We start from the raw sequence: 20,149 nt of genomic DNA, 5'->3' as shown, positions 1-20,149 counted from the left end.
TGCTGGGTAATAAGCAGAACATACAATTCTACAACTATTAATAACTACCTATTTTTATGAGAAGATAGAAAAGTTGTACCTGCAACAATCTGGACAGAAATTCTTTCCTTCACATGACAGAAGAGAAAAAAAATTGTTTACTTGCTTCCTGTTTTAATACTCAGTCTTTCAGAGTCACACCTGGAGTCCTCTCATTTCAGTCAGAAGATAAATGTTATACCAGAACCGTTCAGCAGCCAGAATGGTTTGAGTACATTTATTTTCCTATGCCACTTGCAATCAAGTGCTGACACCTAAAACACTTGCTTTAATTCTGTCCCAAGACATCTCCAGCAGAACATTTGTGTCCATGTAGCTGGACAGCGATTTCACTGCACAGAGCAGGCTGTGGCACTGGAAATGTTTGATGTTGTTGCTTGGCAATTGCAATTACAACTTAGCAATTCTGTGCTCATCCTTTATTCCCTGCCTTCTAGCAGTTAATCTGCCTCACCTGATCAGAAATATGACCTGACAAAAAAAACATTCCCTGGAGATGGTCACTCAGTGTCACTGGCACCTCCCTCCAGCCCTACTCAGCTTGTGTGCAGCCTAGCAGAGGAGTTGTGTCCCAGCCAAGAGCAGCAGTGAGCTAAAGGGCAGAGGTGCTGTAACCAGACATGGGTGTTGGAGCTGAAATAACAACTAACAGAACACAATGCACTTTTCTGTGCAGATCTGTACCACTTTGGATTCTCTCTGCTGCAACGTGCTCTCTCTTTTCACTGCTTCTGTGGCAGCCCTGTCTGTGCTGCCTGCAGAGACAGGGCTGTACACAGACAGACACCAGCAGCTCCAGGGGAGGTGTACCTTCTGTGTGATATAAGGCACTCAGCATAATCTGCTGGTGTAAATATGCATTTTAACACTGCTTTCTATCCACTCAGAATCAATCATGCTTACCATGAGTGCTTACTCAGCAACCTTATCAGATCTCTTGTCACTTACAGTTTTGCTGTTAAGGCATTCATTTTACATAGAAGATCTGCTTTTTTTAGAGTATGCATTGTAATTCTTCCTCATCTCTTGTTGGTTTTTGGTAATTCACTGAAATACATTTGCACAAAAGCAGAAGACAAAATACACTCTTGGAAATATATAGCCATATATATCTATTTTTCATTTTATGAACAGGAAGAATTCGAAATGCTTCTTTGTGTAATTCATTCAAATAATCTTTATTTGAAACAACTTTAATAAAAAATAGGCTGAAAATCTCTCGGGTGCTGAAAATCTGTCAGGACTTTGTAGGTTTCCTATGCCAGGTGTTCCCTGTAAGTCAGAATAACATGTGTTTCTTTCCCCAGATGCTGAACATTATCTTTGAAAAAATCCCAGAAAATGAGAGTGGAGATGCCTGTCAAACTATTCAAGTTAATGTTCTGGACTGTGACACCATAGGCCAAGCCAAGGAGAAGAGCCTTCAGGCTTTCTTTAATAAGAATGGCTTTCTCTATGGACTTCAGCTGGATGAAATTGGTCTTGGTAAGAGAGTGTCACTATGCTGTATTTTCATGGAGTTTACTGGTCTGTTGTGGAGTTTTCTTATTAGGAATGCCTTCCTTTGGCTTTGGCTCTTTTCAGAGTTCGTACAGAACGTAGCTTTTGTGAGGAATTTTGAGGCAAACGCTAGATTTATTTATGTTGCCAATTAGAAAACTGGAGCTTTATCTGCTGCACTTCTGCAAGGATGTCAGCATTGCAATTAACAATGATGTTATTTATTATGTGTATAGAATTTCCATGTTCCTTTTCTGGGGTAAGTAAGGTGGCAGGCCTGTCCACCTAAGTACAGCTGGTTGGTTGTTACATTTTGTCAGGGGATAGGATGGCATATTATGATAATCAAGTATTTTTGTCCCTATCTACTATTCCTCCTATCTCCCTTCCTTCCTTCCTACAGGCCTACATTGCCCTTGATCAGAAGAGCCTTCAAATAAATCTTATTTTTAGTCAGATTAGGTTTATATAATAATTCGCCCATGACTCACAAAGTCACCTACAGTATCTGCAGATGTAAATAAGTCTGTACCAGCAGATGAGTCAAACCACCTTTCCTTGTTGGGTTTTCAAGAGGTCTGTAGCTACCACCACCATACCACTTCCCACGTACCCTAGTAGGAAACCTAACTTACTCTATATTGTTGGCATTTGTCACCTCCCGGACTGCTGGCATTTGTCACACTCCCTAAGATGTCAATACTTCCTCACCATCTCAGACTCTGTGTTGGCAAGTGCTCATAATTTACTTTCATATCTGATGTCTTGATGTCTATATCCTTTACAAGTGCCTGACCACCCCTCCTAAGCACTGTGTCAGTCTTGTACAGCTCATTTTAGTGATCTCTTAGAAAAGGCTTGTGGAACCTTTCTTCTAGTCCCAAGGTAACCTTAATAGCAGGACACACTTGTGCAGCAGAATAGTGATTAGGTAAAAGCACCTCCAAAAACTCTGCCTTGACCAACACAGAGTGAAGCACCAAAACCTGCTGAAAGGGAAGCACCCAGGCTGTCACCCCAGAAAAGGAATCAGAAGTGTAGGAGTGCAAAATCACTTTCATGTGACCTAGCACAAGAATAGGGAGAAGCAGCTCAATTGGGAGTCACTGGTCCAGAAATAGTTGGGTGTTGTTTTTCTTTGCAAATACCAGTAAAGTGAGAATGCCATTGGGGTGTAATTGTTTTCTGTTGCTGTCATACTGCAGAACTTGTGTCTGAGGAGCAGCAAAGAGAATTGTTAGATATTGATGGTTCCTCAGAGGTGATGGATGATGGCATAAGGAAGCTAAATACCATCGGCCATTACGAGGTAAGCACAGAAGCCAGACCAGTGAGTGGAGAAGATATTTCTCCACAGCTCTCAAATGTGATCTGCATAGCTTGAAGTTATAGCTGAGCATCATCAACAGAAGGAAAGAATTGTGTGGCACACAACATTCTTGCCAATGAGTCATGTTTTCTGTTACTTTTCAGAGGTTTCCTTGTTGCAGGGTTGCTTGGTTCAAACATACCAGGTAAACTGTTACTCTGTCAAGCATTTCATTTAAAACAGAATCTGATTTCCAGCTACGAACATTGATTGCCTTGGGTCTTTTTGAGTCTCTGCTGTTGAGTTTTTGTTGCACCATGAGCAACTGTTTACCTCATCCTACCTCATATTTTGATTAGCTGAACAGGCAGTATTGATACTTCTGAAATCTGATTGCAAGTCAGAATAAAAAGGATTGATGGCTCTTCTTGATACCTCCTATGTCAGTCTCCTTCCCTTTTTCTCTCTCTGTTTCTGCTCCCATCTGCTGTTGGCACTTGTACCATGTCTTCCCCTCTGCTTCCAGTTGCCCCTGTAAAGCAGTTGTTTGCAATGCTGCAATAATCTGTCCATCATTGCAACAGCACACAAAACTGCAACTGGGAGCAGAGCCCTCCTGGGTGTAGCACACTGTGAAAGCACAGCAAGCAGCAGTTCCTCTCTGAGGAGTTTTCAGTGACACCAGTCAAAATAGAGAGTGAGATGTTGGAGGAAAATGTGCAGCAGGTGATTGGCCTCAGGTGATATGGAAGTTCACATGTGATGCTTACAGATAGATTTAGGAAATGGAGGTTATCATGCTGAGTGCTTTTACAGATCTTTGCTCATGCCTCATTGAATTTGAAAGTCTGGCTCTTTACAAGTTCATAAATTTTTATTGATTTAAAGTTTTGCTGCCATAGGTCTGTGCTGTGCAGTGCAGTATGGTGCTGAGGAACCTGAGCCAACATGGAACATGTTGCTGTCTGCATGAGCAAATACTGTGCTATCCATAGAGAAACAAGGATTTTTAGCAGAAATTTGTATCCTGGGCAGAGAACAAGGCTGCTTAGAGCTGAAGCAAGCTCATTTGGAGTCACTTTACAGATTTCTGTAGGCATTTGATGCTCTCCTTATCTCACAGGGGTTCAGCAGTGAGCCCAGATGTCCTGAGTCACCATCCAGCAGATTTTCCTGTGCCTGTCTTGAATCTTGTCTATAGCAGAATGTGTGACCTCCTCCACTCCACTTATAGAGATTTTGTACAAATTTGGACATTGTAGTGTTGCAGTTTGAGCCTGTACAGCACAGGTCAGTGTAGATTTGAATTAGATTAGGTGCTTGAACTTCTGTCCAATGTAGCAGTGCCTGCCCCCTTTTACCACAGGGAGATATTGCAGTGCTCCCTGCTTTTCCCAGCAGCCTTCTGTGTGCCTGGAGCTCATGGCAAGCTGTGGCTCATGGGTGTCAGACCTCATGGCAAGTAAGTCTGCTCCACTGGTCTCTGCCATCCCTGGGTGTCTTTGTCCCAGCCCTTGTTTTGTCTGAGGTTTCTGCAGGCAAGGGTTTCTTGCAGATGCAAGTTAGGTAGGAGGCGCAGTTGTTTTTGCAAAGCTGTAGCTACACTAATTATAGCTTAGCAGCTGCCTTGTGGAAATTGTACTGCATGTCTCTTCCATATTTTAGTGCACGTTTTCTGACATTGACAAAATAATGTACATTTTAGGCAAAAGCTCAGGGGTATTTTAGGCAGTGGCTTAGTGGCAAGTATTAGCCATTAGCATATCTAGTTTATTTTTTTGTATGCGTATTGATGCAAAAAGGAATGGAAAAATGTCTAAATAGCAAGAAAAAGGAACACTGCATACACTTTATGAGGGCAGCAACATTGTCTGAGAAATTCCAACTTACATTTCAACAGTGCCTTGAGTTTTGTGGCAAGCCTGAATTTTTCTTTTTGTTTACCAGCCTTAAATGCTAGAAAGTAACCAGATGTTTGAAATTGGGAAGTACCATCAAGCCTTTTTAAGACACTGGAGCATGAGGGTTGCGTTGTGAAGGTCCCAGAGTCACCAATCAATCTTGAAAAAGTAGACTTAGTTTCTACACTGATTTTTAAAATATGCAAGAATGGTGCATTTGCATTTTTGCGTAGTGTCTGTGAAGAGAAAAAAATCCACTGTACTGTTAGACTCTCTTATGCCTCTGGCCTGTGTGCTACTTTTGCTCTATTTTTTGATTCCTAGGAGGTTTATCAATATGTTTATTTATGAGGTCTGTACTATCACTTCCATGAGAATAACCACAAGCCATGACAAGAAAGTTGCTAGTTGTCTTGACATCTCATTCCCCACACAAGAAGAGAGCTGGACAGTCACTTTCAGATCTGCTGTCCTGTCACAGATCTCCAGTTTCTCGACTGTTAAGAGTCCCACACATTCCAGGAGCAGGCAGAGCTCCATCAAGCAAAACTGAATGTGGTCCTGGTAGCTCACTGGCAAGGACTGGATTACAGTGAGGACAGGAGGCCTGGGGAGCAAGAGGCATAGAGCCACACTACCATGTCTTCTGTTTTGCAAAGTAGCTGTATTCCATGTTGTCTGGATTGGAAGAGATCTCTCTTCTCCCTGTTTGTCCCCCTCAATAATGCAACTGACAAAGCAAAAATTTTTTCAGGTGTCCATGGGAGCAGCCCACCACAAAAAATGATTTAGACAGCAAGATGCAAAAAGAAGGGGGTTTTTAATTTTTTTTTTTTTTTAATTGGGTCATACTGTAAGAAACAGTAAGTATGGCTGCTGCAGTAATGATAAAGAAGGGAAAGCATGATCTACTCACTGCTAAAAGCATAATTTGTCCTAAAATTAAAACCTAGAGTGCAGGTTATAGTCATGACTGCTCTGCAGCAATGCCTCAGATTCCTGGAGGGAAGCACAGTTCTCCTGTGAGCTCTGCCCATCTCCCTCAGGACAGAAGTCAACATGTTTCAGCACTGAGCTGCCCTCCTACTTCTTGGAGAGGGAATGGAGGCAGCATGTTGCCCACATTGCTCTGGGAGGGGGTAAGCTGCTGGGTAGCACTGTTCCTGTTCATCTGTCTTCAGAGCCAAGTAGGAGGAGTGTCTGGGTGTTGGTATCCCCTCACAAGCTAGCCTTACAGCATATTCCTATTTGTAGTGTGGTTTTCGAGTGTTCTGTGCTACCTAAAATAGTTCTGAAAGTCTGGATGATAGATGGAATCTCTGCAAAAAAATCATAAAATAGATTGCATTTACTTTCCAGGAGCAAATGTAAGTGCAGATTTTTTGGCACAAGACACAGCTTTTGATAGAGTATCTTAATGTTTAAACTGGTTTCTCACACCAGGCTGGCTGCCAAGGTTTAAAAAACACTTAAATTATTTTGGCAGAGATCCCTTCCTAGAACTGGCCGGTTGTTTTTGTAATTATAGAGGCAAGTACACTAGCACTTGGCAAGACTCAACATTTGATAGCAGAGCAGTGGTGTGGTTCTCAGTGGGAGCCATTTTTTAGTTACTCTTTGACAATAAAAGCATGGCTTGCCAGTTTGTTTTAAAGATAATGTGTAACATCCTGGCAACACTATAAATTCAGGGAAGGAGGAGGTTGATTTTTCCTAGAAGTCCCAAGATGGTGAGATATGGATCTTGATCTTATGGTGTATAAATATTTTGCTCAGTTTGAAAATAGTTATTGGGAGCACCAGGCTAAACCCTCGAATGGCCCCTCCACAGGACATGGGTAGAACAGACTGAGCTGAAGGGGACCAGAAGAGAATTCACCTTTGTGTGCACCTCTCTGCCTCACCTTCCCATAAGATTCTGTTGCACTGGGTGCAGAGAATTTAACCTGAGCAATCTATAGAAAAACGGATGCAAGAAACAGCACAGATCAATACATGAAAATTAAAATGTCCACATATGGGCTGAACCAGAAAAATCAAAGGAAGGAAAGGTCTTCAAGGCTAGTGCACTGGAAGGGGTGCCTTCCCACGTGGCTGGGTAATGCTGACAAGGTGCAGCTACTGCCCGTGCTGAAAGCTCAGCCCTGGCTGCCTGCTGAAGGCTGTGCACACGTGGTGAGAACAGAGCAGGCTGGGCTGTCCTGCACTGCCACGGCCTGCGGGACAGAGGAAATGAAACTGAGGCTTTTGTGAATTCTAAGCACTTTTGTTTCAGCGTGATATGTTTGCTTTTTCTTTCAGATTTCAAATGGAGCAACCATAAAAGTCTTCAAAAAGAAGGCAAATACCCGATCAGGTATCAAACTCACTGTGACCCATTTAAACTTTGTGCAGAATGGTTGGGAATGCAGAGAACTGAGCTCTGACAGATTGTGTCTTGGGCAATGGGAGGTCAGAGAAATTGGTACTTTGATATAGTTGAGCCAAATGAAGAGCCTTGGCTCTGGGACTCTGGCAGGCACAGTGGGCCTAAAAGGAAGAAAGAAGGCAAAGGAAAGATGGACAGAAGGGCTTACAGTCCTCATTAAATGATTGCCTAGAGATACAGGCTTATAGGCAGGAAAGCAGGACAGGGAAGTCCAGGTGACACAAAGAGAGGGAACAACCAACTCTCTCGCCCTGGTGCCCAGAGCTGTGCATCACAGACATATTGCTGCACCATCCAGAAACAGGAATGATAAAACCCCCACTGTTTGGTATTTTCCTTATTCTCTTGAGTATGTTTCTGAAAGCTTTGACTTCACTGTCTGAACAGCATGTCAGGAGATAAAGGGTGCTTACAGGGGGCCAGTTCATCTCACCTAGCCCTGTGATGCAGGTTGCTCCGACCCAGCTGGTGGATGAGGATAGAACTTTCTGTAGCCCCTGTGAAGAAACACACTCCTAACATGTGTTTCCTTATCATCAAAGTTAGAAGAGACATGTGCATCTCACCCTCAGCAAAACTGAGGTTGTCTGTTCCCAGCCATTTTGTTTAAGCCTGACCTCAGCCCACCTGCACTCAGCACTCCTAGAGACTTAAACCAGTGCAATCATCTCATCTTGTCCTCCTTTCAGAGGAGTTGTGCTTGCTGCCAGTTTACCCCAGCAGCAGATAGGACACTGTAGCTTAGTGGTCTGAGCTACAGGTTGGCACTAGGGAGGTGCACAGGGCCTGTGCATTTCTCAGAGGCTTCCCCCACGCTGCAGGCAGGAAAGGATGACACTGTCTCTGCTTGCTGGGCATCTTGGATGCACCCTGCTGCACGGCCCAGAGCCCAGCAGAGCTCACAAGCTTGTAGCTGTGCGTTTCATTAATGGCTCTCTGCTTTTGTTGTTTAGATGTGGACTACTCAGACGAACACTGTCATTTGGTGAGTTGAATCATTCCACTGCTAAGTGGTAGATTTAATACTGAGCTGTATTTGGATCTGTGTAATCTCTCTAATCTCTTCATGACAGATTTTACCAGACTCGGAAGCAAACAAAGATGTGAAGGGAGCAGGTCACAAAGGAAAGCAAAAATTCAAAGTGAAAGAAATGTATCTTACAAAACTTCTGTCAACCAAGGTAAACTATAAAGGCTTTATTTTGGGGGAGGGCAGATGTTGGCTCGGATAGTTTGGTATAAACACAAACGAAACCAGAAATTGTGCAGACTTCCTGTGTGTAAATCAAATGTTAAATGAAAAGGTAGCATACAAAAATAACTCGCTAACTGTGGGGGATGACCATTTGCAAAGACAGACACATTTCAGTTTTTCTAATACTAGAGTTCTAAAATTGTCTGATTACACATAGTAAGTGCAACCTTCTTCTCAGGTTAAAGAAAAAGGTTGTTATTTAGCCTATGGAAAGTGAGTTTTACCACAGAGTTCCACAGAGTGAGAATGAGCCACTCTGGAATGACAGCTTTCAGTGAACAACCTCCTCTCTCTGCCCAGCTTAGAGATGACTTCTGAAGCCTGAGTTTCACAAGATACTGCCCACAAAATAAAATAATCTGTTAGGGTTTCAGATTAAGCATTCAAAATAACTAGATTAATTGTAAAAGCAAGGTCCTTAGGATTTATAATACAAGTACCTAATTTATACAATGTGCATTGCTTAGGAATAAGTCCTGCTCGCTCCCTCCAGTAACGTCATCTTGTTTCTGACTTAACTCCAACTGGTTAGAAAGCTCTTTGCAACAGCATATTGCATAAAATATTAATGGGTGCACAACACTCAGCTGTGCAAGAGGCTGAAGGAATGATGAGTATAGCCTTCTTGCATTTAAAAATCTAGCACTCATTATTTAATTAGGTTGTTGATAGCATCTGAAGTAATTTGGGACAGTCCCCAAAGGGAGAGTGAAAACTGGTCATTTCTCATGACCTGTAAAAACTAACATGAGCCCTTAGGAAATGCTGGAGTAAACCAGTAATGTCTTATGGTGGAAGACTGAGGTACAGAAGAAGAGATCAGGCATTTTAGAAAGAGGCCTTTTAAAGGGCTTTAAATTAATCATTTCCTTCCCCAAAGTAGGACACTGCCCTGAACAACAGAGCTGTGATATTCTTTGCTGTGAAATTCCTCTCATGATAGGCTGTGCACTAAAGGAAATTGCATCTCACCTTCTCTCTCTCTGCTCCCCTCCCTCCCATACATGCACACAGACACAATTGCAGAGTTTACCTCATAAAATGAACTGGCCAGAACTCATCAAGGCCCTGGGATATGATTAAATCCTTCTCGTCAAGAGAAGATTGGGCTCAACTGAGCTTCAGAACAGATGTGAAGAAATAAAGCACAAAACAGTGTTTTGCTTTGTTTGCCTCTGCTTGTAAATACTCTGTGATTATGTCAGTGAGTCCAGCAGCAACCAAACCCTTCCTTTAATGAGCCAAAAATCTTCACTTATGTATCAGAAATATCCAGTTTTCAGTTCTTGTCTCTAATATTAGTGTCTTATAACACCCAAAGCTGTTATTCTAGAATGAGATCAAGTGCCAGAGCCACTTGGCTGTGAAGTGTTGATGAGCACATGTGTTGAGCATGTGCCACAGAGGGCACCTGGAAGACCAGTGCCCTAGGAAACTGGCTAAACTGCTTTTTTCTCACCTCCCTCTTAATTCCAGTCACAAATTTCAAATGCTTTTAGCAACAGTGGCAACAGTATCCCAAGCATTGACATTGTCTTTGGTAGCCCAAGTGGTTCTTCCCACCTGTGATGTATCACAGAGTTCACCATGATTCTCCTGTAAGCAGAGCAACAGGACATGTGATATATGGAAGGAGCTCATTGTGATGTTTTGTAATTTCATTTTTGTTACTGTCTTGTTTGCCAATAACCTATGGCCTTGCTGTTTGCCACAAGCATATTGTAATATTGTAATGGTTGTCTAGGGGCACACACAGCTCCCTGAGGTAAAACATCCTATTATTTTCTTGTGTAATAGTAACAACATATTAACTTTGTTACTTTTCAGGTGGCAATTCATTCAGTTGTTGAAAAGCTCTTCAGGAGCATTTGGAGTTTACCCAACAATAAAGCACCTGTTGCCATCAAGTACTTTTTTGACTTTTTGGATGCCCAGGCTGAGAGCAAAAAAATTACTGATCCTGATGTGGTTCACATATGGAAAACCAACAGGTATGCCCACGGGATATATGCAGGGGTGCATGTGCTTTCTGAACACGTAGTTGCAGAAATGAAATGTGTCAGGTGTGATCAGAAGAATAAGATTTTGGCATGTCTGGGAATAAGATGTGGCTTGGCTTTGTGGATAACAGCAACTTTAGTGCATTCATTTGATACAACACAAACCATCAGAGCTTCCAGGTCTGTGCAGCCTGCACACTCACTTCACACTCTGAAAGAAGTAGCTGCAGAGTGGGAGCATTATTTGAAGCTGGGTGCCTGACAGATGTGTTTGCTCTGTAGCCTTTGTTCCCTGACCCCTTTTTTAGCGTGAAGAAGCAGCCAGGAATGTGCTTTGTTCCATGAGTGCAGTTGCAATTAAGGACCATTTTAAAGCAGTTGTGCTGCTTCAGTGGTTGATTTTAAAGATGTTTGTTCTTTCTCCTGTCTAGTCTTCCTCTTCGCTTCTGGGTGAACATACTGAAGAATCCCCAGTTTGTCTTTGACATTAAGAAGACTTCACACATAGACGGCTGTTTGTCTGTAATCGCACAGGCCTTCATGGATGCCTTTTCTCTCGCAGAACAGACACTGGGGAAGGTAATGCTGCCCCTCCAGTCTTCTCCTACTTTCTCAACCAGTGTCTTTTTCAAATGTATAATGATTAAGATGATGAAATCCTGGATCTGCTGATATTGGGGGCAGAATTGTCAGGGGCCTAATTAAGCTGGGTTTCCATTCCTTGTTGCTCTGTCTCCCGAGACTGAAGAATTCACCAGTAGACAGATACAGCTCTGAGAATGCCTTATTTATAGTTAACTGCTGCTTGTTTTCTCTGCAGTTCAGTTCTGCACAGAGTGTTTACACAACAGGTGGCAGAAGATGGAAATTGTAAAGTTCTAATGAAGCTTTAAACAAGGGTCTTAAAAGTATTAACATTATTTGATAAGTAGTCCAAATTTTGTCTGCCACACACCAGTGTGCAGAAAACACACACAATAAGCTAGTAGAAGCTGTAAGAATACTGAAAGGCCTCTGAAGATTGAAACAGTTCCTTTCACATATATTAGCTGCTCCCTTTTTATATGCAAAATTATTTGCTGGAGCAACAAGTTCAGGAATCTTACATTCAAAAACTCTTTAGTATAGTGTCCAGAACTCTGGGGATCAGAAATACTTCCTTTTTCCCCAGGGTATTTTCCTTTTCTTTGGACCAAAGCAGGAAGCTTTTGTTCAGGCTCATACTACCAAGAAAAACAGGCTAGAAACTTTTTAGCCTAAAAGAATTTATATAAAAATGGACTAATTTCCTATGTGATCTAATTCAACTGCTCATCTGTTAAAGGTAAATGGCAATTAATGGGCTTGTTTCTCTTACTTTAGGAGTGAAGTATCATAAATTAAAGCTAATCACATCACTTCCTAGATGGAAAAACTGCAAATGAGCATGGTTATTAGGTTTCTGTGCTTAACATCCCCTGTGCAGAATTGTTGAAACAACAGCTCCTGTTAGCTATTTGATAAAAGGTCTTGTGACCTTTTAGTACTAAAATGTATTTACTTTCATGATTTTTAGCCTTTTATCTTGAGACATCTTTTAGCCATTTAGAAAACAAACATTTAAATTACTTCATCACACATTGGAAGCAGTGGTGACAAGATTACATGAGGTTATGTCATTTATTGCCCAGAGCTTAAACAGGAAACTACCAGCCCCCACTTTTACATTCTGAAAATCAGTTTTCCAGGTGGGGCTTTGGCTCCTATCACAAGCATCAGCACTTATTTCCTCAAATGAGCCTAAAGCTCCTGGATAGGTTAATGCTGACCTGGGTTGTTAAACTCCTGGGGTGAAGAAAAATCCCTTTGGCTGTGTGTGTCTGGCAGTCAGCTCTCCATGCTCTCAAACCCCTGAGGGAAAGGAGTAGTAGGGACCAAAGAGATTTAAGGGAACCTCTGCCAGGACAGCATCTAACAAGACTCTGGTGTGTCCCTGCCAGGGAACTTTCCTTTCAGCAGTACTGCTGAATCTTGTATGTAAATTGGGTTCTGGCCTCAGACCCTTTGGTTCAGCTTTCATAATCTTTCTGGTCTAGGGATCTGTAAGGAGGAAATGAGAAAGAAAAATATGTCTGAGGGACAGAAAGTCATCAATCCTGATGTCAATAGAAATAATTACATGGCAATTGTCATGAAACACAATACACTATTAGTGAAATCCTGCCTCTGGCTTGCATCTTTGTTTCATAATCTTGGTTCCTTGCATATAACCACAGCAAAGAAAAACGAGTCACACAGACACAATTAGATGTAATTAACTGTGTGGAGGTGGAACCTTAGGAAATCTGTGCTGTGAAAAGTTACAAGGCTTCAATTTTTTTCTTTTAAGGAAGCACCAACAAATAAACTTCTCTATGCTAAGGACATTCCTCTCTACAAGAAGGAGGTGAAAGCGTACTACAAAGCCATCAGGGATCTGCCTCCATTGACCACTGCAGAGGTTGAAGAATTTCTAGCTCAGGAATCTAAGGTATGGTTGAGAAGCAGCAACTTCATTTGCTTTCATGTTAAGGTTTTTTTTTAAAGGAGAAGTATCTGACCAGAACTGTTGTCTATTTTAGAAACATGAAAATGAATTTAATGAGAAAGTGGCCTTGTTTGAAATCTACAAATACATAGTGAAATACTATGATGAGGTAAGCACATCTGCAATTTCAGCTGAATCCTTAATGTGGGGTAACACAGCAACCGCGGGCTGGGCTGCTGTGGGACCTGCTGGGTGCCTCTCCAAAGGCAGCCTCTCCTCAATGCAGCCCTGGCTGCTGCTGCTGAGCTGTGAGGGGCTGGAGCAGCGCAGCCCCCAGGGCGGCTGGAGCCCCCACCCCTCCGAGGGGGCACAGGCCAAAGGTTTGTCAGTGCACCTTTACTGTCATTGCTGCATTGCACAGAGGCAGGAGCAATAACATTTTCCCTGCACTTTTGAGGAAGTTGCTATATAGCCGAGGACTCTTGTTTTACTGTGTTTGCAGAGTCTCTGCAAATGCCTGTCACAACTCCTGTGCACGCGCTCCATTTCCCTGGAGGTTCAGAATCAGATTAGACTGTAGCACCAGGGTTCTTGATTTAACAGTCAGTGCAAACACCTCGGTGGAGCACATAGCCTTAAAGCAAGAGGTGTCTGCTCCTTTCCCATCATAGCTGTCTTAATGCTCTCCTCTAATAGTCTTTCTCTTTAAAAGAAGCAGCTATAGTTTCCAGTCCCTGCTATTACTAACAAAAGAAATCTTTTCTCAGCTGAAAGTACTTAGTCACAGGCTACCTCTAAGCTGCTTTCTAAGAAAATCCTTGTCCTCCACTTTCCATGATAGGATTCTCCACTCCATTTTGTTCAGCATCCTTAACAGAGGCTGCGTGTGCCTGCGCAGGGACTTAGATAAGAGCCAGCTGGGGTGTGTTGCCTGAAGGCCTCCTTATGCTTCCAGCAGGTTGTCTGGGTTTCCCAGCAACCAGGCCTTTCTCTCTTTCATCCTCAGCAGCACAGCACCAGCACTTGCTGTAGACATCCAGCTCTCAGTCACCTGTTAGCTGGCTTACCACTTCTGATCTCTAACATCCCAAATTACCTGGATTCAGCATCAAATCTTTGCCTCTTGAAACAAGCTTGGGATGATACTCAAAATGACATCATCCTTTATTAAGCTCATTAAAATAATTGATACAGGAGAATTCAGTGTACTTTCTAGTGTTAGTGCCGTTTTTGCTTTTTTGAAGCTAGTACTGGCTAAACATAGCCCATCCTTAGAAGAAAATCTTCCCTCTGCTCTTCCCCCTCTGGCTTTTGACTGAGAGCAGCTAAATCTCTTTCATTGTTTACTGAGACCTGTCCCTGTGTAGCACTGCCAGCAGAGATTTCAGACAGCAGCAGTGCTCCATTCTATCACCTGGGCCAGAGCCAAGTGGGTGAGTTGGAGGAAAAGAGGCAGTTTATTCCCCTCAGCTTATAGGGCAGAGGAAGAGAAATAAAATATCGCTTGTATATCTTCTGTAGGGTAAAAGCTGGAACACTAGCCTTGCCTCACACTCTGAGAGATGAGCATGTGTTGGGTTTGTTTTGGATTTTTTTGCTTGGCTCAGTCATTCTTTTGTGGAAGCGTTGCAAATCCTGTGATCAGAATGACTTGAAGGGAAAGTTACCAAAATAAAGTGTTAAAGTCGGAAAAGAATGTTTACAGATAAGCAGGCACTCAATGCATTTTTCTGTTAGTAGTTGTTAAGAGTACAGAAAAACAGGCTTTATAAAATAGCAAGTAAAATAAGCATTAAAAAATTATTCTCTCTTTTGCTAATTCTTAACAGATTATCAGCAAACTCGAGCGAGAACGGGGGTTTGAAGAAGTCCAGAAACAGCTCCAGCAAGTAAAAGCCTTATTTGATGAAAAGAAAAAATGCAAATGGCATTGAGCAGAGCACTGACTCACAGCACCACTGTGGGGGATTTGCTATTGGCGCTACTGCTCCCAAAACTGCTTTGACTGACTTTATGTACAGGGTTTGAAACATTTGGACACTCTTCTCCACTCTGACCATTCCACGTAATCTACGATTGGGAGTGAAATATGGGCATGGTTACATATTCACACAGAGGCGTGTGAAAGCGAACCTAATGTTGGCAGGGTCAGCATTTTAGGTACTTTGGTTCAAAAATACCATCTAGTAAGCTTTTGGCTTACTTTAAAATAAGGTCATAGGAGATGTGCAAAATACACTGTAAGTTCAGAGTTGCCCACGTGAACTTGCAAGTTGCTTACCTCTTTTTTTTTTAAGAGAAAAAGCTGATGTTTCACCACATCCTTTCAGCAGCTTGGCAAACTGTGAGGGTGAGAATACGGGTCAACTGCAGTTTCCTTCCTTCCAGTCAAATGTTCGCTAGATCCTGTTCATAAAAAATAAACCACTAAAAAAAGAAGAAAAAAAAAGAAAAAAAAAAAAAAAGAAAACCACCAAAACAAAAGAAAAACACACACACAAAAAAAAAATCAACCCCAAACACATCAAAAAACCCAACAACAACCTGGCACCAAAGTGACACTTAGGATAAGTGTGTTTATCAGACACAGTGGGTCTGAGGTTGGAAGGCCAAATGCCACATGGCAGGACTTACCCTGGTTAGGTTAGAAATTCCATGTCCAAAGTGAAGCGAACCACTGAGGGGAAGAGGTGAGGGGAGGTGTTTGGAGAAGGGCATTCGGCCACCATCAGTCTGTGTTTACATTTTTGACCTTTCCATCCTTAAATAAGCTGTGAAACACCTGTGAGCAGCTTCACAGCTGAAACTGCACTGCATCAGGACACTTGTGATTTGATGAAGCAGCTGCCGATGGCTGCACTTTTGTGCACAAACCTGTACTCAGGTGCGTGATCAGCCCATGCATCAGTGCTGATGGTCCTGGCCAGCCTTGCCATCTGTGCACAAGGGCCTCACAGACCTAAAGCCAGCATGTGGGGGGGCAGGTCTAAGGTTGGTTTAATAATCTTTAAGAAAAGGAAGACTGGGGCTTAAGACACTGATACAAACTTTGCTGGGTTGGGGTGGGGAGGGGTAACTGTCTGCCTTAGTCGGGCTGGGGTTTTTTGAGGCTTGGCCATTTTGGAAGGAAGGTGTCCATTACACTTGCATTGGTGGGTAAAGTTGGCCCAGCTAGAAAGCAGGGGCATGGCTGTGCTGCTGGGATGGGGCTGGTGCAGCAAAGCCACAGAGAAGCAGCTGTGGCTCCAGCTCCGCTACAGCACCAGCACAACCCTACCCTCTACTACAGAGCTGAAATAGTTTGTCAGCATGGACACTGCTTCAGTCACAGGAGGCACATTCTGAGGCTGTCACGTGCCCTTAGATTTGAGGTAAGGCATTCATGACAAGGAGATACATTTCCATACATTTCTGGAGGGATCCACCACTGGAGGTGAGTGGTGTAGCACAGTAGCCCACAGGAGAGGGAAGAGCTGTCACCTGCCTTGGCAGTGGGAAAGGTGCCATGGGCTGTGAATGGCACAGGTGGCCCAGGTTTGGTACAGAAAGCCAGTGCTGGGGCTGTGAGCAGCCAGAGCTGGCTGCACAGGGTTCCCAGGCAGCAGAGGGTCACACAGTGCTGGGTTGGAGGAACCCCAGAGCTCAGGCATCAGTGCTAATGCTGCCTGCTGGCCTGAGGCACAATCCCAGTGGCAGAAGCAAGGCAGGCTGTTATTGTGGAGAAAAGCAAACACAAAAACACGGTCCTGCTGGTCTACCCTCTCCCTACCATGTGATTGCACAAGTTGTTCCTCTCGCATACCAGAGAGGGCAGCCACCAACCAACCCATACTGTGATGGCTTTGTTGGTTTTTTTTTAAATTCAAGTCTTACACTTGTTATTAAGTTTACACTTTATACTTGATGGAATGTATGGCTTTGTTCAGGACACTGCACTACAATGTTGCAGTACTTTCAGCAGTTCTCTGCCTGGCACAATGTATTTTGATAAGTTAAAATTTAATTGGAAAAAACCCCACACACCTCTAATCTATCTTGCCCTCTGTCCTAAAAGAGTGGACCATGGCTTGACTAGCACTTAAGCTTGGAATACCTGCACGTAAGGGCTTGATTTTTATTGTTCTTAATCTAACCTTTTAAAGCAGCATCAAATAAATAGAAAAAGCACAGTAATCGATACTGAAGGAGAGGCAGGAGGGGATTACACTTTCCAGTTAGTTCTCTTCTACTTCAGGTGTTTGCTGGCAGTGCATTCAAATGAACTGTGATAGTTTTGTTCAACAGTAACCTTCTGTACAGGCAGAAAAGACAACTCCAACATTTCTGCTTGAAAAGCTGTAAAATATAATCTGTTTGCGTGGGTCTGATCCTGTGAACTTCACTATATGTGTTTATATTGATGAGGAAATGAAAATCAGTCCTATTCTGTATTTGTACTACTGCTTGTTTGCTACAATAGCTTTAATGATTTCTAGAGATTAAGTATGTGTTGAAGCAGGCCCTGTAGTTTTACCTACAGCCTGGAATAGGATTATTGCCTTTTATTCAAGCCTCCTAAACAGCGTCACTCTGTTAGTAAACCATTTTTAAGTCATACTGGGACTTTGTAACCCATCAAGTGGATCTCACTAAGTGATGTGAAGTATAATTAAGTGATTGTGGCTCTTTTGGTAGGTTTGGGTCAGCACACAAAACATTGGCACAACTTCCGTATCTGCAATTTGCCATTACTGTCACACAGAGAAAAAGAACCATCTCTGACTATTATGGGTATTATGGCAACACAACAGTTCTAATCGCATCCTCAGAAATGAAAAGCAAACTTCTCTTCAACTTACTTTCCCATGTTTACAGGCAAACCGCTATGGCAAACAGCGTGTTTCTAACACTAGCTTACAGAGCATTATTTTGCAGTCATCTAGTTTGAAGTCAAATCTTACTAATGTGTAAAGTAATTCCTGTTGTACAGAAGTTAATCTGTTGTTTAAAATGAATGGTTAAAAAAAGTGCAAATGACAAATACATGTTGGTGTTTGTATGGGTTTATCTAGAATAAAAGCATTTGGAGGTTAATTTGATTGTGTACTTTAAAATGGTTACAAGAAAGCAAACACGGCTGGTAACAATGCAAGGTCGTGCAAGGAATGGAGTGTAAGACACAGAGTGGCAAAGGATGAGAAGCAGTGCTGCAGCTCCAGCCCTGCAGGGCTGCAGGACAGAGCCATGCAGGTCAGCACAGCACACTTCCATCAGTCTGAAATTGGGAAGAAGAGGAATAGGAAGGTAGAATATAACTTCAGATAATGCTGGGGAGGAAAGGCACTGGCCTAAACCCCAGCAGCTGCTGAGCAGTGACCTCCTGCAGAGTCTGAATGGAGGGGGGTTCCCTGGGCCAGAGGATTCCCAGCTACCTTTCCCAGCTGTGGGAAGCAGCAAAAAGCCAGGGACAGGCCGATTGTGCAGTGCCTGCCACATCTCCAAACAGCCTTCAGGATTTTCACTTCAACTGCACCACTTAACGGCTCTGAGGGTGATGATACTTTTAAAAAACTAAACATTTTTAAAAGGATGAGAACCCAATAATGCTTCTTTCAGAGAAGGTGCTTAAGGGACAGGAAATAAGCTTTCACACAGAAAGCCTGGGACCAACTGGGAAAGGTAGCCCACAGACCAGGTGCTGACCATCATTCCCCCTCCTGCTATTACCTTTTTTCTGCCCTCCCAAGTCTTACCTGGTTTGTATAAACCTCCCCTGCCCCCTGACATCAGAGAGCACCTTGCTGACACAGCCGCGTCTGGGGACAGAAACATGAAGCTGATGACAGCTGCTCTTTGCTGGTAGATGCTGGTGACCATCCATCCCATTTGGCAAAGCTGAGAGTTACTTTGTACAAGTTCATACTGCAGGAGGCAGCAGAAATAGCTCCTGTTACTTCTAATAGCTACACTGTTTTCCTCAGAGAAGTTTAACAAATTCCCCAAGAATGCAAAGCCCTGGTTTAGGAATGGTATTCCCTAATTTAGTTCTCCCACTGACACACTAGAAACCATGCTCTGCTCTCCCACTGCCTCACCTCCCCTCCCCTGAGGCAGGATGGAGAGAAGACCTGGAGGCAGAAAAAGTAAAGATCATGAGATCTTTAGTCATGAAGAAAAGTAAGAACAACTTGGCGGAAACAGCAATGAGATAAGAAAATGATCAGTAACAGGAACAATACTTGACAGAGGGTAGAAGGGAGGCAGATTTACAGGTGGTTGCTCACTACATGGAGCCTGGCATGCTTCATGACCCAAAAGGATCCCCTGACCCCGAACCCAGAAAATGAGGTGGTGTAGAATAACCCCAGCTCCCAGCCACACCCCCCAATACTGCAAAAATTAACCCTGTCCTGGCTGGAACCAAGACAAATCCTTATACTTACACGCTATGAAAAGTGAAAAATGCAGCCTCTGAAGTGTTGAGTGGATGCCGGTGTCATTCTTTCGCTATTCCTACAGTCTAACAGCAATACTCAATAACCTATTACAAGAGATTGCACAGGGTATTCTCACTGCCCCATCTTTTTGTTGCAGTATTTTGAAAAAAACAACAATGACCACAAACCAAATACAAACAAACAAAAACCTAAATAAAAAAATTCCTCCAGTTCCAGGAAAGTCATCAATATTGGATTATCAGGTAAAAACAATTTAGATAAATAATTGATCCTTCATAAATTTCTGGACTGATAATGAACTGAAAAAAAATATATTCAACCTAGAATAAATATTTTTATTGTAGTTAACAAATTAGAGTAGGAATAAATACAGACTTATATTTACTTAATGCAAAGGCAATTTATTATACTAGCCTCTGCTATATAATAAAAAATCCAATTATTGCCTATTCCTGTTATAGAAATACAAGAGGCACATTGTCAAGGGTAACAATTAGAAGTTTTCAGAACTTTTAAAATTTCATTTCATCCTTTTTATCTGCATCAAAATACCAACCTAGCTGTGGATTGCAGCATGGTTAGTGATCAAAACTGCAGCCCAGAGTAGCATACATTAACTTTCACATTGAAAGAATAAGAGGATATTATCAAGTAAGTGTTAAAAGATTTAAATCAAAATTGTTTAAAATTTTTATATTAAATGTCAGTTTTATTTTAAACAATCCAAACCTTGAAAAACAATTTTCAAGGTTTCTTGTGCTGAGATTATTTAAT

At 42.5% G+C, this 20,149-nt stretch overlaps 1 protein-coding gene across 1 annotated transcript in view; it reads left to right on the top strand.

Annotated features, from left to right (window-relative positions):
• PLXNC1 (plexin C1) overlaps nt 1-18,011 on the top strand; it is a 70,540-nt gene extending 52,529 nt beyond the window's left edge. The window contains exons 22-31 of the mRNA XM_059846787.1: nt 1,347-1,524; nt 2,745-2,848; nt 7,051-7,105; nt 8,131-8,162; nt 8,251-8,358; nt 10,260-10,423; nt 10,864-11,011; nt 12,801-12,941; nt 13,033-13,107; nt 14,768-18,011. Of these exons, the coding sequence (XP_059702770.1) occupies nt 1,347-1,524; nt 2,745-2,848; nt 7,051-7,105; nt 8,131-8,162; nt 8,251-8,358; nt 10,260-10,423; nt 10,864-11,011; nt 12,801-12,941; nt 13,033-13,107; nt 14,768-14,872 (1,110 nt within the window). The 3' untranslated portion in view covers nt 14,873-18,011. The remainder of the gene's footprint in view (nt 1-1,346; nt 1,525-2,744; nt 2,849-7,050; nt 7,106-8,130; nt 8,163-8,250; nt 8,359-10,259; nt 10,424-10,863; nt 11,012-12,800; nt 12,942-13,032; nt 13,108-14,767) is intronic.
• The last annotated feature ends 2,138 nt before the right edge of the window (nt 18,012-20,149 follow it).

This window comes from Haemorhous mexicanus, chromosome 5 (assembly GCF_027477595.1).
Source record: "Haemorhous mexicanus isolate bHaeMex1 chromosome 5, bHaeMex1.pri, whole genome shotgun sequence".
Lineage (NCBI taxonomy): Eukaryota > Metazoa > Chordata > Aves > Passeriformes > Fringillidae > Haemorhous > Haemorhous mexicanus.
The sequence above is the reverse complement of the archived record's forward strand: the minus strand, read 5'-3'. Positions and strand labels throughout refer to the sequence as shown.